Source organism: Polyodon spathula, chromosome 12 (genome assembly GCF_017654505.1).
Source record: "Polyodon spathula isolate WHYD16114869_AA chromosome 12, ASM1765450v1, whole genome shotgun sequence".
NCBI classification, from domain to species: domain Eukaryota; kingdom Metazoa; phylum Chordata; class Actinopteri; order Acipenseriformes; family Polyodontidae; genus Polyodon; species Polyodon spathula.
Window position 1 is genome coordinate 10,639,472 of NC_054545.1, and position 19,838 is coordinate 10,659,309.

Consider the following 19,838-nt stretch of genomic DNA (forward strand, 5'->3'; position numbering starts at 1 on the left):
GCCATTTATATATTAATTTATATGAAAAGTGGTGGTTTCTACTCCTAGAAAAAAGGTCATTCAGAACTTCAGCAACAATCTCCAACTGTGTCAACCACAGTCATACTGTATAGGAATGTGTAGCACACAGTTTAAAAAGGCAATTCTTTATATGTGTAGATGCCTTCAAAATATGTAAGCTGGAAATAACACATTTGAACTTAATTTTAAAATGTTTACTCTTGAATTTAATTCTGGTAACATTATTAAGTTGTATGGCACATAAAGGGCATTAGATAACGAACAGCCTGTCAGAGCTAAATGTCCACCTATCAGCCTAAACCCATGAGACAATAAAGTTTAGACATCTAGAAATAGGCTTCCTATTTTCAACATGGTTTGCCTTTTAAAGGGTACGGTTTATTCCTTCTGACGTTTCTGATAATGCCAGCATGTTACTTCTCATTATCCACTGTTGACTTTTCTTAGGAACTATCCTCTGGGTAAAAGCTCTGACCCATAAACAAAGCCAGTGGCATCAATTGAGGCAAAAGCAGTATTTTGATGAAAAAAGGTAACAAATTCTAGTTCAATACCAGCTTAAGTGTTGAGTAGAAAAAAAATGCAAAGTATAACATGGTTCCATTTTATATGGTGCTAACACATATTTCTATCATTCCTCCTACTCTGTATTTATTATGTATGACATACGGGAGCAAAATCAGTTTCACAACATAAGCTGCATTGGTTACAAAACCTTATATATTATTAAGATTTATGTATTTTATTGTTTTTGGGGATATCAAATGCTGAAGTGTTCCAGCGGTAAATATATGCGTTAACACACCCAGAAAATTGTAAGCCTATGATATTCTAAAACCATAACATTATAGATGGGGCTTCTACTTTAAATCAGAGAGTAGATTTCCACCCCACCCCTCTAGAACTGCATCTGGTTTTATAAATAGGGAATTGCATGACCACTAAATTGCCATGTAGTATCTAGTAAAAGTTAGTTTGCCAAGGTTTTTTTTTTTTTTTATCTGAATACAAAATATAAAAAAAATAAACTATTAGGATTATGTTTCAAACTATATCCCTGTGATAACACAGGACACAGCAAAGATAAAACACAAGTGTTTCTTGTCAACACAGAAGAGTTGTGTAACACTTTCATCATGTAATAAGCAAGGTTTTAAAGTACTGGATTTTCCTTCATCTCATTAGCAAAACAACATTTTCTGAAAGTCTCTTATTGTTTTGTTGCAGATCTTTTTTGTTTTCCAGCCTCTATTTTCACTGTGACTCCAACCACAACCTTGTGCGTTCTATTCCTGCGTTACAGGTACAACAGTAGGTAGTGCCTTCCACTCATAGTACTTCTATTCAAGGAACAGTATTTAGCAGTATAAATGGGTTTCACCTGAATCAAAGTGAAAATCAAGTTTGAGGAAACAAAAAGGCAAAAACAAAAGCAACAACTAGGTCGATAACAAACATCCTTAGCTACAAATACAAAACCTAAATAACATGCTACCTATTTAAATCAACTGCTAATGCTCCCTCCTGCAACACTGCTTTTTGTTTTCTGTGGCCACATAACAGCATTAATTTACATCAGAGCACCAGCATTGTTGTAGAAGGGAGCATGATATAATACATTATGATGCTTATAAGAATCATTCTCCCTACGAATGCTCTCAAATAAAAGTTGAGAAATGTATTCCACGACTGATTTAAGACCCATAATGCGTGAATACAAAAATCTAAATAATCATGTTTTAAGATCTTTGATACAGAGAACACGGGCAGTGAGTTTCTTGTAAACACTGCAGAATTTTCTGTTAGAATAGACTTACCTGAGAGAAGTAATCTAGCAACAGTGCTGCTTTGTTTATAGAAAGCCCTGAAGCACAGGGGAGACAGGTTGTCATCTAGCTTATGCAAAGCTTCGTTAAAGGAGTCGGAAATATCTTTAATGATGTCCTCTGTGTTCAACGCTGTGTCTGGAGATGATGGCAAGCTCAGTGATAAGGAGATGGTGGCAGAAGCTGCTGAACTGGACTCTAGTACTTCATACTCTATGTTGCCGAGTGTTAGCTCTTTGGTCATGTGAGAGGATTTCCTCCGTCTGGGATCATCACAGGCTGCAATGACATGCAACTCTACCGCTGCACCTCTTGGAAGATGAGGGACCACAGCAATTACCAGTGGGCCACATTTTCTTTCTGCTTCACCATAGTCTTCATCCTGCATAAGAGCAATGAAATAGCACCAGTTTTTGCTCAAAATATACTCACATTGGCATCTTATCTACCATAATATTGAAAGCTACATACAGTTGTCCAACCAATTTGAAGTGGACCACAGAAGAGCCATCAACTTTATACATTACCAGCACAAATTATGGAAACGATTTACAGCAACACTAGGTGTGAGGATTTTATTGACCATTTTTCCTCACTTGGACACATTACCGTACTTACTAAATATCTCAGCATCATCTCTTTAAAAATACGCAAAATCTTTTTAAAGAGCAGAAGATTATCTATTCAGGGATATACATATACTTTGTGACTAAGAAAAAAATGGCAATACAATCTTCACCCCCAGTCATTCTGTTTGTTGTTTCCATAATTTGTGTTGGTACTGTATCTATCTATATTTTTAAAACTGCAAAACAATGTGACATTGATTATGGGAAACTGTTCTTTACAGTGACTATGCAATATGGCATTAATGGTTTATTGTCTGAACACAAATGATAACATTGTAGGCACCTTTGTTAAACTACTAGACCATGGTAAATAATGAGCTTTGTTATTATTATATATATATATATATATATATATATATATATATATATATATATATATATATATATATATATAATATAAAAAGGTAACAAATAAATAATACTCTCAATGGTACAGAACAAGAAACATGCAACTAAATGTAATAATTTAAGTTGTTTCCTATTGGCTTTATACTGATTTTCTTTCATCAAACAATAAGGGTAAATTGCTCTATTGTGTCAAGTCAATTGTGATATACAATCAAATAAAAAGGGACCAGGGGAATTATTTATCTTGATTTCCAACCTTACCACGTGGCTGGGTAACGAGACATAGCAAATAGAAGCACATACTTCTGTGTTTACTTTTCGAATGGTATAAGGTATTGCAATCCATATTACTTTATTTTGGTGGAACACAAAGTAAACTAACAAACACACACAGGATTATCTTTAGAAATATAAGATGAAAGTTGTGTTGCTTGGAAGCCAATCATCTAGCAATTACAGGAAGTTCTGTATTCACACTAGAAGTGTGTTGATGACTGCACAATTTGTCAGACAAGAACCTGTTTAAGTGAATTTGATCCACAGAGCCATTAACTGTGTATTTGTGTTACTAGCCACAGAATGTATTTACTTGCTTACACTACAATATACCTCTGAAATAATATTGCAGTCTTACCTGTTAATGGGAAAGAAACGAGCAAGTTAAAACAGTCTTTTCTACTACAGTCGATAAATCCATAACACTTAACCCCCCTTTCAATTCACAGGATCAATTTTCATCCACTTATACTCAACTTGGAAAGTGAGGAATAATGATAGGTTACACACTATTTATTTTGAAATATACTTACAAAATTATTGACAAGAGCATCTCCAGCACTTTCCTCTATAAAGGTATTGCTGTTTGACCCACTCTGCTGTTTACATGAACACTACACTTACCTGCAGATTACATTTTAGCAAAGCGTAATTGTGCACCAACAGCACATACAGATCTACCATCTTCGCTTTAAAAAATCAGAATGAAAACTGGGGATAATTTTTCACAAATTGTCAAACTTACCACTCACAATTACATTTTCAGAGAGAGAGACAGACCCGTGTGCTTCAAGTGGAGTGTCAAGGCCACTTCCAAGTTTCTTTCAGATAAATGTTATATTAGCAGTTAACAAAAGCAAGGTATTCTCCTTCAGGAGATACATTCTACCCTTGTCAATACTAATTCTCTTCCAAGTGCTGCAAAACACTTTGAAATACTGGAGCTACCAAACAGGGGAAAGAAAAAAAATGCATTCATTCTGTCTTAAAGGCCATTTTGTTGGCCCAAGGTGTTGAGAAATAAGTCTCATACATTTTGCAGGTCAATTCATTCATATAGACATAAACTTTTCTACTTATTATTCCCAACTTGTCTAAGGCTGTTAAATCAATAATTTTGCAAATGTTATCTTTGGAAGTAGATTTCTATCCATTTTATAAAATATAAGCGTGTAAATCAACTGTAAGTCTTTTTTATGCTTAAGAATATATTATTGTTTGAAACAGCTTCTGACTAAAATGTATTAAAATAATTTACTTGCTGCAGTAATATTTATTCTACCACTACCAAATGTAAAACTATATAAAAAGTTTATATGAAATACAATTATAGTCTCTGAAAAATTCCCAAGAGCACAGAAACATATCGCTGCACCATCAAAGCTGTTCTTCAATCTAATCACATTTTATGTCATAATCCCACATAGCATAAAGTGAGTTAACCAAAAATATTAAGAGTCCACTTTGTGCATTAGCCAAAAAAAAAAATTATATACAAAAATGAAAGTCAGTATGATTGCATTACATACAAAATAACAACTTCATCTTAAACCACTTGAGGGCATGACTCAACCAATATGTGAGTGATTGGTACCTTATGTGGTAAAACGGACAGTTAAAAGGAAGTTACTTTAAAAAATATCACATCTATTCAGCTTATCTGAACCTGTGCGGGAGCTCCAGTACCATATTAAAAGCAATAGTCACACTCATTATGGCTCGTGAGCTCCCTTGCTGACAGAATTAAATCTTTTCAGTAGTGATGTACTTCGCACTGCACTCTCTTTAATGCATTTTCTTTTTAGCGTGGCCACAGGAGCCGCTTGAAAAGCGTGCAACCTGACTGGTAAATATGATAATAAGGAAACAGCGTAAAGCCTATTAGCAGCAGGGAGTTGATATAGCACAAACTCAGCCAGTTCCCCTACATTTCCTCCTCAGCAGGGGCACTTCATAAAATTGTGAAAGTAACTCTTTAGCTCAGCGCAAGTCCTCTGTTTCAATAACAGAACCACTTCCTCTGCTTCAAGTTTCACTTAAAAATTTACTTATGTAAACTAAATACCACTGTTGCTGCAGTGCCGGACGTCTAAATGATCACTTTCCAGGGAAATGGTAATAGCTGTCATGCTCTTTAAATATGCAATCCTGCTGTAAAGAAATACACTGATCATCCAATTTTTTTTTTTTTTTTTTTTTTACTTTGACCAGAAGATTCGCTTTAAAGAAACCAATATAATATACTTTCTTTTTGATAAAAGGTAAATGATAAATGCTTCATATGGGAAATTATTGTGGAACAATTTGTTTTTTTCAGAATGTTTCTGAGCAGCTTGGTCTTTCAACCTCACTTGGCAGAGTGTGGCTCCTCTTCCTGGTGACTGGCTGTTACCCTCTGGGTTGTAGGTTGTAGCGCTGGATTCATTACAAATCATTTACAGCCAACTCCATGGCACACTGCTAACCAAAGAAGACCATTGGCAGACATTTACTAATGGTAAGCATGAAGCTATTCCAGCCATACCTCTCCCCAGCAAGATCCACTTAGAATAAGTAAGGATCAAGGGGCTCCCGATCCAGTAAAGGTGCTCCCTGTGGAGTGCAGGATGTGCCCTATAGTCTGGCCGTTGCCGGTTGGCTATTCTTTTGATGACTGAGGACGGGAGCTCCCAGGGGGTGGCTCTCAATTGGCCAAGCGCCGCCCAGGGGGAGGGAGGGCTAGGTCGGCCAGGGTGTCCTTGGCTCACCACGCAACAGCAACCCCTGTGGTCTGGCCAGATGCCTGTGGCCTTGCCTGTAAGCTACCCAGGGCTGCATTGTCCTCCGACGCTGTAACTTTGGGTGGCTGCATGGCAAGTCTGCAGCAGCTAAAGAAGCGGGCGGGGATTTACGTACCTCCCTGTAAAAACATGTGGGAAAGGGGATGTATAAAAAGGTTGATCATAGTGTTAGTTTAGAATTGTGATGGTGAAGGTATGGTGAGGTGCTGTGTGGGTTTGTTTGTTGTTTTTGTAGTTTTGTATAATGTAAACAAATGCACGTCAGCACTTAAACTAAAGCCTTCTTGTCTCTGAGTCTCCTTGCCAATGCTTGGTCACACAAATTAATCATGTTTGTTTTTTTTTTTGTTTTTTTTTTTGTTTTTTTTTTTAATGCTTAGTTGCCAAATTGTACTGCAGTAAAATATTTTTACCAGAATGATTATATTTATAAGTATGGTCCAAAATGTTTCAACTATAATTTGCACCCAATTAACCTGCTGTGTTTCCATATCCACCTGATCAGATAAATTATCAATCTGTCTGAAGTAAAGAAAAAATGTTGCCCACTTCTTAATAATTTGTACTGAGAACTGTTTCCACATCAATAACTTGATCCTACACACTGATATTATTTTATAGCAAAAAGTAAAAGATATAATTGGTTTTTCATTTGTTTTAACAAGCACAGAATGTCAGTTACATGATTGGTACACTTAAAAAACTATTAAGCCACAAATGGTTATGTAAATATAAAAATCTATATCTACACTTTTAAACAATCAAACAATATATGTCTTTTAAATCTTGTTTCCTTTCTAGCGAGTGTTTTTGCCTAATACTGTATTATTAATATTATTATTATGATGGTAGAAGTTCAGTACAGATTGTGATGCCATTGAATAAATTGGCATTTTTTCACATGGTTGCTTTTTGTTTATCTGGACTTTGTCAATGGATTTAAGTGAATCAATCGACTAGTATAGCAATTGCAGTCCGTGAAGTCTTAGCTGCTTGCTGCTGCTCAGTCTTGCACAGCGCATTCTAAGCCAATGGCACAGCGTTTGGGCTAGCAGCAGCCAATCAAATGCTCATCTGCTGTATAAGAAAGAGTTTAGTTGAAAATGACAGGGTCAATTTTCTATCCAGTAGCTGCAAATTCAGCTTTCATTACAAATATAAGACAGCAATTTAATGTAGCTTGTTTACAAAGCTGGACAATGAAAAGAAATACTTGGAGAAATTGATTAAATGCACTGACATAGCAGCAGGCCAATGGAAGATTATTGGCCAATGATTACTGAGCAATTCCAACACCACAACCCACCTTATTGAATTATGTAGGCAACGTCAGGATTAATACAAATGTTGGACGTTCCAAACGTGTGTAATTCCATACCTTTTTTCACAACTATACGCTATCTGGTGTCTATAAATTATTTACTTGTTTGAGTTAAAAAATGAAGCAAGGTGTTATATAAGCACATAGAATTAGTTGGTTTAAAAAACAAACAAACAAACAAAAAAAACAGATTCATGTTAAAATAAGGCCTGTGTCTGATGGCAAAATATTCTCCTTGTCCTCTGCAGTTCTGTTATCTGCATTTGACCTGCGTTAAATATTCTCATTACAATCACTTCAAATGAATACAGAACCTTTGTTTAATACCAACCCCAGGGAATCCCAATACACCAGATGCCAGATAAGCACAACCATGTAATTTGAATTCATTGCACTGAAGAGACCCGTTACCAGTAGCTTGCTTAAAGTCCATGCTCTATAGTAAAGATGGAAAAACAATAAGCAGAATTCATTTAAAGTAGCAGCAGTTGTTTAAGTAAAACCCTGTATTGTCAAATTATATACCTACTGCATAGTCTGTTCTAAATACATGTTACATACACTATGTATTGCCCTGCAACTTTATTTTCAATAGAAATGTGCAAGTGCATCCTTACGTTACAGTCATTGAAACATAATCTATAAATAATGGAAGGGAAGAAGTAAATCACTGTTGTAAAGCAATGCAAATTGTAGCTCAACATTTGGGTTAATTAACGGTTTTGATCCTGTTTCGGACTCATCAGATTAGCATCCAAAGTGCATTCTCTGTTGGGTGATTTTCTAGTCAGGGTAATTAGAGCCCTAGCTTTTATTACCAGCTTGGTTTCTCGTTGTAATGGGAGAAAGGATTATCCCATGAGAAGATCAAGCAGTGCTCTAAAAATGAGATAATGGATTAGAAGGCGCTGAGGAAGACATCTGCTTTAGTGCCTTGCTCCACAGTATCAAAGACATCAGTGTTTCCCTAGTTATAAACTTTTCATGAGTTTTCATAGTGCAAATATGCAGCTCCTCTTCAACACGGTAGAAGAGACCAAAACGATAAGCTCTCCACACTGACATTGAGTACAGCAGGCCCTCTCCAAAATCATTTAAAGCTAATCATTAGCAGCATTTAAATGACACAATTTCTATTAATAATATAAAGCAGTAGGTTTGTGTGTGTGGCAATATGTTTTTCACTGAATCTTTCATAAATTCTTTCATTAGTAATGATATGAGAAAATATAACTAAATTGTATGTACATCTTTTACACAGCAAGACCCGAGTCCACAACTATGCAATTTGGAAAGCAGCTGGTTACTAGAAACTTAATGCATGATCAGTGGCACTGGAACAATTTTTAAAGTGGGGGTGCTCAAAGCCATTGAACAAAACTGTAACCCCCATTTATGATGTAAGCCATGCAAAGCCAGGGGGTGCTGCCACGCCCCCAGCACCCCTAGTTCAGGGTGCTCCTGTGCACGATTGTGGATGTCTCTGTGGTATATGAGTGGCTACTACTGCACTTGTCCTGTTCCTGGCGACTTTCCAGGTAGTCATCCATTCTGATCGGCCTTCTCACTCAACCAGTGCAACTTTCAGTTCAACAAACTGAGCAACAATGTAGCTTTGGGATAGGCTCATTGTTTGTGGCTATTCCAACAGATCTTGCTACTACGTCACTGTACCTCAGCTGTGACCTTGTTCGGCCGATCTATCTTAATGTGAATGAATAATTCAGTCTCAGTGCTCATTCAATCCTTGGAGCCTTTTTCACTACCAATTATGCTAAATGTTGGAAAATTGAATGGAAAGTGTTGTGATGTAGATAACTAATGCCATTTGTTGATCACTAGCGTACTCACTCCTTTCAAAAGCTTGTAGTTGACCATGGGGAAACACCTGTGCTGGTATTTCAACACAAAGCTTGTTCAAACCTTAATATTTCTCAAGCTTTACAAAATACTTTTTTAGATACAGATACTTGTCAGGTACATATATAAAAAAAGAATAATTGTGAAACAAATACAAAAAGAGCAAATTAATTAAATTCAACTTACCTTTGAACTTTCCTCTTTTAACTTGTTATCCCATATTTTCTGTACAAGACCAATGTTCTTCTTGTTTGTTACATAGCAATTTGCCAGAAGGACGTGACTCAATGTTAGTCCAGTACTCATAGCACCTAAAACCTTCTCAACATGACTGAAAGAAAGTGTGGCTTCAGTTCGTACTCCTCCTTGTACAAGCTGCATAGTGCATGGCAGAAGTGCAATCTGCCCAGCACAAAATACAGCTTCTCCAACCTGTAGAGAAACAAACCAACCAGTATTCATTTCTACAGTGACCTGCATTTGGATTCAACACCATTACTCTTTCTGTTCTGAGGGCTCTATAAAAGACATACTTGTGCAGATAATAACATGTATTTATTGTTGGAGTAAAGAAGCAGTGGCTTGAGCAGTGTACACCTTTTTTTATTTACTTGAATCCCAGTGCAACATATAAAAGCACCAAAGCAATTTGATTACATGTATTGTCACATTTGCCTAATGAGAATTACAAGAAAAATAGGGAGAAACTTATGTTAAAATAGGTAATTAACTCAATATGTTTAACAACAACAACAACAAAAAAATCTATCTTATTAATGCAGCAAAATGTCTTGGTGATCCATGCAATTTTAAAGGTCAGGTTTCACTAAAGATCAGCTGACCCCCATGAACTATAAATCAAATACTTGTCTACATGTTGCAGTCAATGTAAATAACTGCAAATGGCAATATGCTAATTAGTAACTTCTGACCAGCCATGTGGATCTGTGACCTTAATAGGGACCTCTGTGGACATGATACATCTGGCAAAATAAGGCCCTCTGCTGATTATCACAGACGGGCATTATCTTTTCTAACAGGATTAAAGATGTAAAACTGTGAGCTAATTTAGTAGATGATAATCCCTTGTTCCTTAGACTTATGTTATTGCCTAATGATGGTGAAATTACATTATTATTAATAATATAATTTTTTTACAAAAACACTGCAGGATCCTTTCCAAAGAGGGCCTGTCTTCAATCTCCACTAAGTACATTTGGGTATTCCAGTGCATGAAAGTAATTACTGAAGATACTTGTCTCATCTAAGGGATGGCACCTCTAGCACAATATCATGGTGGGAAAGTTACAGAGGGGTACCGTTTGAAGGACAGTTTATTTAATTTGAACGAAGCTCATTCAGCAGAACAAGCTTGGCTATATACAGAGAGAAGTTTTCAGTTATATTATTTTAAATAACTCCAAAATTCTTCATATAGTTACACTGTAGTTCTGGCTTTCCCCAGAAGCACACATTCAATTACTTGAAGGCAACTCAAGGTTTGTGAAGGCACATACTGTATATGAATAAACACATGCACAGTTGTCTGTGATTCAAATGCAACACAGCAAAACTGGCGCAGATGACGGTAAGCTTAGATAAATTATATATATATATATATATATATATATATATATATATATATATATATATATATATATATATATATATATATATATATATATATATATATTATCTATAATTCAAAATTACAGCAATATAGCTTTAAGGTTTTTGCTTTTTTTGCAGTTATTTGTTTTATGAGTGTGTGTTTAAGCAAAGGGCATTTACATGGAAGAGCCAATCGTTTCTCTTTGTAAACAGCATGGAGTAAAGTTGTTTAGTTTTCCTGTATGTTCTGTGTGCAATTATACTTAAAACTCCACTACAAAATAAAACTTGACTGGAACTGAAAAATACCTCCACATACAGTATGTGTGTGTGTGTTTGTGTCAGAGAGAGAGAGGGGAGAGATAGATGTTGTCAAAAGTTTGCATATCCCAACGTGTGAAAATATACATACGTTGGGGGTTTAAACTGTTGATGACAACTTTGTTGTCAACACTTTATGCTTAAGCATTTATTTATTTTTTCTAAATAAAACCCGATTTCACCTGATGTTTTCATTAAATAATTCTACCCAATTTTTAAAAAAGCATTCACCCGAATTTGGAAAGAAAATCAGATGCCCTAATTATATGTTTTAAGCCTGGAACAAAAGAATAGATCTGAAAATGTTACAAATGAACAGGCATCCAAATAACAATCCTAGCAGTTCGTAGGGCTAAATATAATGCACCTTGGCTTTGACTGATCTAGGGTAAATGTTGTAGTCCAACTGGCTTCCTGATTTATTCAGATTCCTGAAATGTATTTTTTTTATTGTATTATTATTACATTGTTAGAAGCAATAAGTACAACACTTGCCTCTGGGCATCTTGTTAAGTGATATTGTGGATATACTATCATCTCCCATCATCACAGCATGAGGTGCAAGGCACAGTGCAGCTACTGTAGCTGTCTTCTGATGAGATCGACAATGGAGGTCCACTCTGCTTTGTGAATGTTAAATCAAACTTAATAAATGATCCCAGTGCCCTCTGCAATTCACCCATGAGAATTTTCCACAGCACATAAATATAGGGCCGCTATTAAAAATATACTCTCTTGAGTGGCAGCCTATGCATATGACTGTTCCAAAAAATGTCAAGAAGAATCAATGACCTTTGAACTTAGCAGCCTTGGTAGTTTTGAACTCTTAAACCCATCTAGTCTTTGTTCATAATAACTTTCCTAATATGAAATATTAAAGCACAAACAGAGAACTACTTTGTTATCTTTGTTCTAAATATTTGAACAACACTATGATATGTTCTATAATATAATAATAAAAAAAAGTTTAAACCCAATGCAAGACAGATTTTTTAAACTTAAGCACTAAGAAAGGGAAAAAAAAAAAACTTCACTGCAAAATGTTTATCTGGACTGGGGTAACAGTCACAAAAAATTCAGTTATCATGTGGTTTCCCATGATTCTACACTGTTGGGTTTGGTTGCAAAGTTTGATGAATCTTCAATAGCAGCCTCTGCAACTCCACAATACTGGGACTCTGTGGTAGGGATAGGAACATGTAAGCTTAAACTGGCCGGATCATTTTGTGATTATTTGGTGACGCTCGAGGGATACATCAACAACTAGCTTCTGAAGACCAAGGCAACAAAATGTCAACAACAAATTGTCACTGACATTCCACTTATAAACCATCAAACAGCATCAAATCTTTTCCATGAAAAACCCAGATCAGGTCGCACTGGAGCCGAGTATTTCTTAGCCAGCTAATCATCAAAAAAACTTACGATTTTAAATAAAAAGGCTCATTTTTTAATTTGAATAACAAAAGAAGCCGCTGTGAGCCCACAGACCATAAAAAAAAAAAAAAAACTCCCTAAGCTACACCAGACAGGTGTTTAATAATCTATTGCTAAGGTTCTGTTTTAGGTTGCTCTTAGTAGGGGAAAAATAGCTTTAACTATGAACCTGCAAATGGGAGTCTGCAAAGAAATGAATGCTATTAACATACAATTAACAGTTCAAAAGAATGAGTTCACACACCAATCAAACTCGTTAATTGACTGTCAATGGTCTGTCCCTGAATATACGATATGACTACATTATACATTTCAAATGCTGGCAGGAAGACAGTTGTATTTGCATTGGCTTAATTCACTGATCAACAACCACAATGTCACATACATTTTTAATGGGCCAGAGGCCTGTTTCAATATTCATAGGGTTGAGTAAGTGGAAATTAGTTGTTAGCTCAGCTACCCTATTGGACTTTCAAGCCCCCATTTTTTCTTCACGAACCCCCTTAAGAAAGACATTTGATTACTATTAACTAAATGTGATTCCATTACAAACATGATTAGAAAGGACTGTTCAGGAAACATTTGGACCACAGTGCAGACAGGTACTTAAGTCTATTTCAATTATCTAAACAAAGCAGTCAACCTTTAAATCATAAACCTGTTTTATCGCACACATATTTTCCCTGTATTTTTCTTATGTATTTAGTGATGTTTATGGGGGGTTCTGCAGTTTCGATAATTAAAACAGACCCAATTGTGAACAAGCATGTGGTTTAAAGATAAAGATGAAGTACCTTTAGATGTTCATCTAAGGGTACTTCATCTTGCCAAGGACTGACACAAGTAATTCTTTTGAAGTCTAAGAAAACGATTTATCTCAACAGCTCTAAAAAGGTACAGTACATATCGGTCACTTTTTACATTCCAAAGTATAATTTTGTTTTTAGTATGATGATTTATTAAGTGTAATAGATATCCCCAACATCATCCTTTTTACATGCATTTTACAATGCACCGTGAGGTTTAATGGAACTTTAGAGTAAGGGCTCTTCTATTCAAGGTTTCTAATCCATAACGATAAAACAAATAAACAAATGTCAGGATCAAAAAGCTTCATGAGAAATTTTATATATTTATATATATACACACACAGGCGATCCTCGACTTACTACCTTTCGACTTACAACACACGGCACTTATGACTCTTTTGCATTATTACCCTGCTTTGACTTTACGATATCGATACAGCATTTACGACACGGCGAGACATGAGCCACGCGTCACTCTGTCACATGATGAGGGGTTTAACTTCAGATGATCGTAGTTCCAGCTAGGAGTACCGCATAAAGCCCCTAGTCTGTACTTTTAAACAAGCTACATAGACGCCTGAGTAATATGCGCGTACCCACAGGGTCACTGGAACAAGGGGTGCTGTTGCACCCCTGACTTTGCATGGCTTCCATCATATACAGGGGTTACAGTTTTGTTCAGTTGCTTTCAGCACCCCCACTATAAAAATTGTTCCAGCGCACCCACTGGCCTAAGTGTAAAGGGTTAAATAAATATTTGCATGACTATAATATAAACGGGTCATTTTTGTAAAAAGATATTATCTGGCCAGGAACGTAACCCCAACTTATAACACTGTTCCTATAGGAAAATATGCTTTAACTTACAACGCTTCGACTTACAACACGACTTTCAGCAATTGTGTCGTAAGAGCGAGGACGAGGACTGCCTATATATATATATATATATATATATATATATATATATATATATATATATATATATATATATATATATATATATATATGGATATTTATACTACATCGGGACTTCTAACTATTTAGATAGTCTACCGGATATAGTCTAGCGAATATAGTCATCCTATGTCATATGACAAATTACTCGGATGACACATAATGTACAATAAGTTATTATTCTTTCTATTAAAAACACGTTGATTTTGGGTCTTTGGGGGTTTGATTGGGGGGTCGATATAATAATAATATAAATTTTCAACTCCTTGGGGGTTCGAAAATTTTCAAAATTTTTACTTATTACCGTGGTTATTTTATTTTGGTATTTTTTACATGGACTGATACCGAAACATTGTTTAAATATCCATTTTTTTTTTTTTACAAACACATTCTCATTATATTTCCAGAGTTTGTTATTCTCTGTAACCTGTTGTAATACAGCTGCTTAAAGCTAGGGGGTGTCATTGTACCATTGGGTCAACAAAAAATGCAGTACTTTCAAATTAATAGACTCTTCTGATGTTAACTGGTCCTTCTTTACCGAGTATTTGTCCCAGATTTTGCAAACCCAGAAGAATATTAGACATAGGAGAGATGATTACATTGTATCGAGTATAACTATTAGGTATATAACCCAAGGGCGTCTATTAGCCTTTCTGTAATTAAAAAACAAAACAAATAAAAAAAAAAGTTTGCCCTTAAGAAAATATTATAACACAAATTATTGTTATTATTTAAAAAAAATAGCAGAGGTTACATTTTTTTTTTCAATTTTTATCACGTCTGCACTGTATTTTAATCTTGATCACGCTTTTTGGCATTAATACTTTCAAAGCATATCATGTCTCTGAATATGAAATGATAAAAGATGGGCTCATGTTGTGCAGTGCCCTTAGGAAATGTTAGTTTCTGTTGCCACATTTTAGAAATATAAATATTAAAAAGAATAGCCTTAGAACAAAACATTATATATATATTTTTTTTTTCCCATTTTATATGCTCTTCTGGCGATTGCTAGTTATATATACAAATGTTATATTTTAGTTTTTTTCTTGATTTATTTTGGTGCTCTACTTAAAGCCTAACCCGACAATGCTCAACTGTCACATGAAATCAGTGTTTGATAAACTGCCGCACAAACCTCATGTTTGATGTACAAAGAAAGGCAAATACAGGAGACATCCTAAAATGTCGTCTTGAAGTAGAAGCAGATATTGAAATGACAACAATATAAAACAACATTACCTATAAGCGCATACAATTTTCTTGGGTGGAAGAAATTTTGAAATAACAAAGAAGGGGCATCATCAGCTGGTCCATAAATAGATCCTGATCATTTCAAAACATTGGACCTTTTCTTCTTGCTATGCTACTGTAAATAACAATGTTCCTTTATCTAAATTCCACATGCCCATTTCCGGAAATGCTGCAGTGGACAAGAAGCACTGTCATGTCTGTTTTGTCAACGATATGCTGATTATCATTTTTTATCTGCAGTTTGCGAACATAATCAATAGCACAGAAGACACCTCCTGATGCTCTACTGCCAAACAATATCTGCACAACGGTTTACAAGCATGTCTGATTGAAAGCTGGCTGCTTTAGATTTGTCTGTATTTCAAAATGGCAATTTACAAATCACCACATTTCAGTTACTGAATTACACTATTAAAGATCTCAAAAAATGTAAATAGTCTTACAATCTTGAAATTAACAGGATTTCAAATATATATATATATATATATATATATATATATATATATATATATATATATATATATATATATATATATATATATATATATATATATATATAGACACACACACACACAAACCAATGATGGAGAAGCCCACTTCTCTTTGCATTAGGGCAAATGCCCGCTGCCTTCAACTTTCTCGACCTCAAGAATTTTTTGACAAATTGGTTGTGAGGCCTTTACGACTGATGCACATATCCGAAAAAATCATTTCTGCCAAGCTTCCTCTATGACCTGCCTGTGGGACATGACATGCTCCTAGATGCATCGCTCTATCAAACCAAATCTTTCCAGGACAATGCAAATTATGACAAATTCCATCATCCCGCATTATGCGCTTCATGCTAATCTCTGTAATTCGAGAGAATCGGGAGGGCTCTGTTCTGCTGAAGGGCATGTTGTCTGATTGAATGATGGTGAAACAGCATCCTCCAGCCCCTTCATTTTCCAGTCCCAGCTGTGTCCACCTCTTCACAAAAGTACTATTTTTTTTTGTTTCCTAACAACTATTGGGGTATAATGAAGTTAAATCTATTTAAGAGTCACCCTGCCACCTGTATCCAAACAACACCAACGTGCGCATTTTATTATCTAAAGGTTATGAGTGCAGCACAGTGTAGACAAATTTACACTGAATGATGCACACTTTGCCTTTCTGATGACTTCCACTGGCCTGTCAGGCTGTCACATTGGGAATGCAGCCTCAGAGAAGCAAAGCCTTCTCCTGTACTGGCTTACTAAGCAATCATTTGGCTGATAGGATTCAGGAAATTTTTAGACTCAGGCATATTACAAGGTTACATGACGCTTCCTGCTTGAAGCGAGTGGCCAACCTGCAGAAGAAATAAAAAATAAATAAATAAATAAGTAAAAGTCACTAGGAAAAAAAAGCCAAACTTCCTGATAATTCTTCTATGATTCAGAAGGTGGCAGTGTTGCCACACGAAGCAGCTCTTTGCACACCCCAGACAGCTCCTATGCCCTTATCTTGCAGTAAATATACATTTGTGTTATGATTAGACATCTTAAGCTGTTACAGCTATATTTTCTGAGGCCCATTAATGCAGTTTCCTTTAAAAAACAATAAGAATTGCATTCCAACAGAAAGATTATAATAAAACAACAATTATAACTAATATATATGCATGGGATCATTGTTCAAGCTTTTTTTTTTTTGTTGTTGTTGCGCTGGTTAAATCATTTATTATTTTAAATTGGTAAACACTACTTCATGAATGTACTACCTGTGTATTTGTCTGAACACATAATGATTACTGGAAGGACTGTACTGGCGAGTTGCATACAGAAGGCATCTTAGGCTGAAGGGCAAAGCACAAAGTGAATTTTCAGTGTCTCACAATGACTTTGAAATGGCTGACGGTGCTGCTTTTGTACCAGGATTGGATGTAAACAACCTCAGGATTTTAGACATTATTTAGCGCAGATGACCTGAAGCAAGGGACACAGCATATAGTTGTATGCTGTTATTAAAAACATCCAAATTCATGCTCAAGCATAAATTCATCAGCTGACAAATGAAAGCGCTTGGAAAAGAGACCTTTTAAAAGAACACTAAAGCCACAGTTCAATGTTAAAATGGTGGTACATTTTTTACTTAAAGTGCCTTTTCTTAAAGGCACACTAGCAGTGATAACTAGCTATTAGAGTTAGAATTAACATTATTTTACATTATATTTACATTGCAATTTATACCAACAGCCCTTATCATCTGATTATTAGTAATGGCAGACAAAATAAATAATGCACCAAAAGGGGGTTACTTTATCTCAAAATCTTCACTTTTTCATTAATTCATGACATAGATGGATAGAAAATATAAATGATCAATGCCAAAGTTGACAATATGCATGAGTTACCACACATTAAGTATATGAAGAACCAAAAAGAATCTTCTGATGTCACTTAGTATCAGTACTAAAAACGTCATAATATATCAACTGAATTTCTTTTTAAAATGTATTTTTGAAGTTCCCATGTTCTTTTTTTAAGCACAAAGATAACTGCTTTTCAAAATGAATCTTTGTGTGTCATTCTTATGCACAGTACATGCTTTATTCATACTTTGCTACCCTCTGTCTCTTTTCTTTAATGTTCTGCTAACCTCCTTGCTTTTTTATGTTCTGTCTTGCTCTTTTATTTGCTTGGCTTCACTGCCTTGAAAAAGTTACTCTTCTCCCTGCCTGTCTACTCCTCCCTTGTCAGCCTTGTTTCTCTACATCGCAGCAGCAAACATGACACTGGGATCTCCACTCTGCTAGCTATTCAGCTGCTAGTTACCATAGTAATAGAAAGGCTGCTTATGTCCGTTCTATAACGTTAAAGATCATTTTTTAATACAAAGTGCATCCTTGGAATTGCTCAAAACTTTACACCTTCTAGTAAACACTGTCATACAGAGGTGTAATCTTCTAAACCAAACCTTGTTCTACAATTTTTAGAATCCAATGTCTCTGATTACCCAAAAGACTGAGAATGTCGTGACAATGCAGCTTGTCACTGCCAATTCTTTCAGCAAAAAAAATGGTCTTAAAAAAAGTCTGCTGTGAAAAAAAAGACTCCAATGGATGGAAACATTTTGTTCCCTGACTAAAAGGTGCTTAGTGTGGCATATTTTAAAAAGACACTCCTACTGAATTAATAAAATGCTTTTACCAGTCAAATGACATGGGACAGATGTGCGTGGAGAATACATTGCTTTGACACAAGGGAACTCGGGTATCACACTCTGCTCCCAGCAGGCCTTGCCCCCTAAGAGCTAGGTGACTATTGTAGCATCAATGCAGGAAGGCAGAGGGGGCACACCCCTTACTTGCTGTGGGTTGTTGACATGAACCAGGGCAGGCAGGCACCAATAATACATGAAGTGCTGTTCAGAGGCAATTAGGATCAGTTGTCAAAGCTAGGCCATTAATGAAGGAACTTGTCAGAGGCGCTAGAGAATGCAGTGGTTGAGGGCAGGGAGGTGATTTAGTGTGACAGGTCGAGTCCTTCCAGTGTCCTCAGCAGTACATGCTAATACCAGCCCTAACAATGTTGTGTGGCAGTGTATAATGCGGCTAACATGGGCTTTGATTCTGCAAAATGACTGCTGCACACCGTTAGTCTGTCTCGCTTCAACTGCAGAGAAGCAGAGCAAATAATTACCCATCTCGCTCTCCCAACCACCACCCAATGTAAATTGCCTTATTAGAGCAGAGTTTCTTCATATTAAAGTACATTACATTTTCAAGTTTGACATCCTAAATTAAACTGTTTATGTAATTTAGGTAAGAGCAAGTAAACTTTTATTACACTTGTATTAAAATGTTTTTTTTTTTTTTTTTTTTTTTTTTGGAGGGGGTGGGGTGTAAACAAACGCTCATGACCGACTCTTACAAAAGAACAAACTGAATTAGTTTTCACTCTTGGGAATCCTGGATGTACCTCCATGAAAAAAATGTGAATTAACATAAAACAGTTAGAAAGATCAAATATTTAACTACTCATTTTTATCAACAGCCTACATATTCCACAAGATTCATTTGTATAAGTTACAATTAAGTGTGGAAACAATTTTGGATAATTGTTCCTGAAATCTGCCTCCAAATAAAGTAATTATTTATGTAACACTTTTTTTTAGCTTCATTTTAACTTTCGATTAATATGCACTCAATGTAAGTATTTATTTACTGTTTAAAGCCTATTTGTGTAGTGCCATGTATTAAAAAAAAAAAAAATTAATATAGAGTTAAAAAATTATATTTCATTTTTCATCTGCTCAATTACTAACACATTTTTTTTCTATTACTGAAAATTATCATTTGTTCTTTTATTGTTTCAACTCTCAGGATGTGTGGAGATACTACCCACTGTTCTTGCCTCCAGCGC

At 35.5% G+C, this 19,838-nt stretch overlaps 1 protein-coding gene across 1 annotated transcript in view; it reads right to left on the reverse strand.

Annotated features, from left to right (window-relative positions):
* Positions 1-19,838, reverse strand: part of dph6 (diphthamine biosynthesis 6) — a 55,963-nt gene that overhangs the window by 2,381 nt on the left and 33,744 nt on the right. Inside the window, exons 13-14 of the mRNA XM_041266756.1 lie at positions 9,248-9,493; positions 1,839-2,229 (exon numbers count right to left, since the gene is read on the reverse strand). Coding sequence (XP_041122690.1) covers positions 1,839-2,229; positions 9,248-9,493 — 637 coding nt within the window. The remainder of the gene's footprint in view (positions 1-1,838; positions 2,230-9,247; positions 9,494-19,838) is intronic.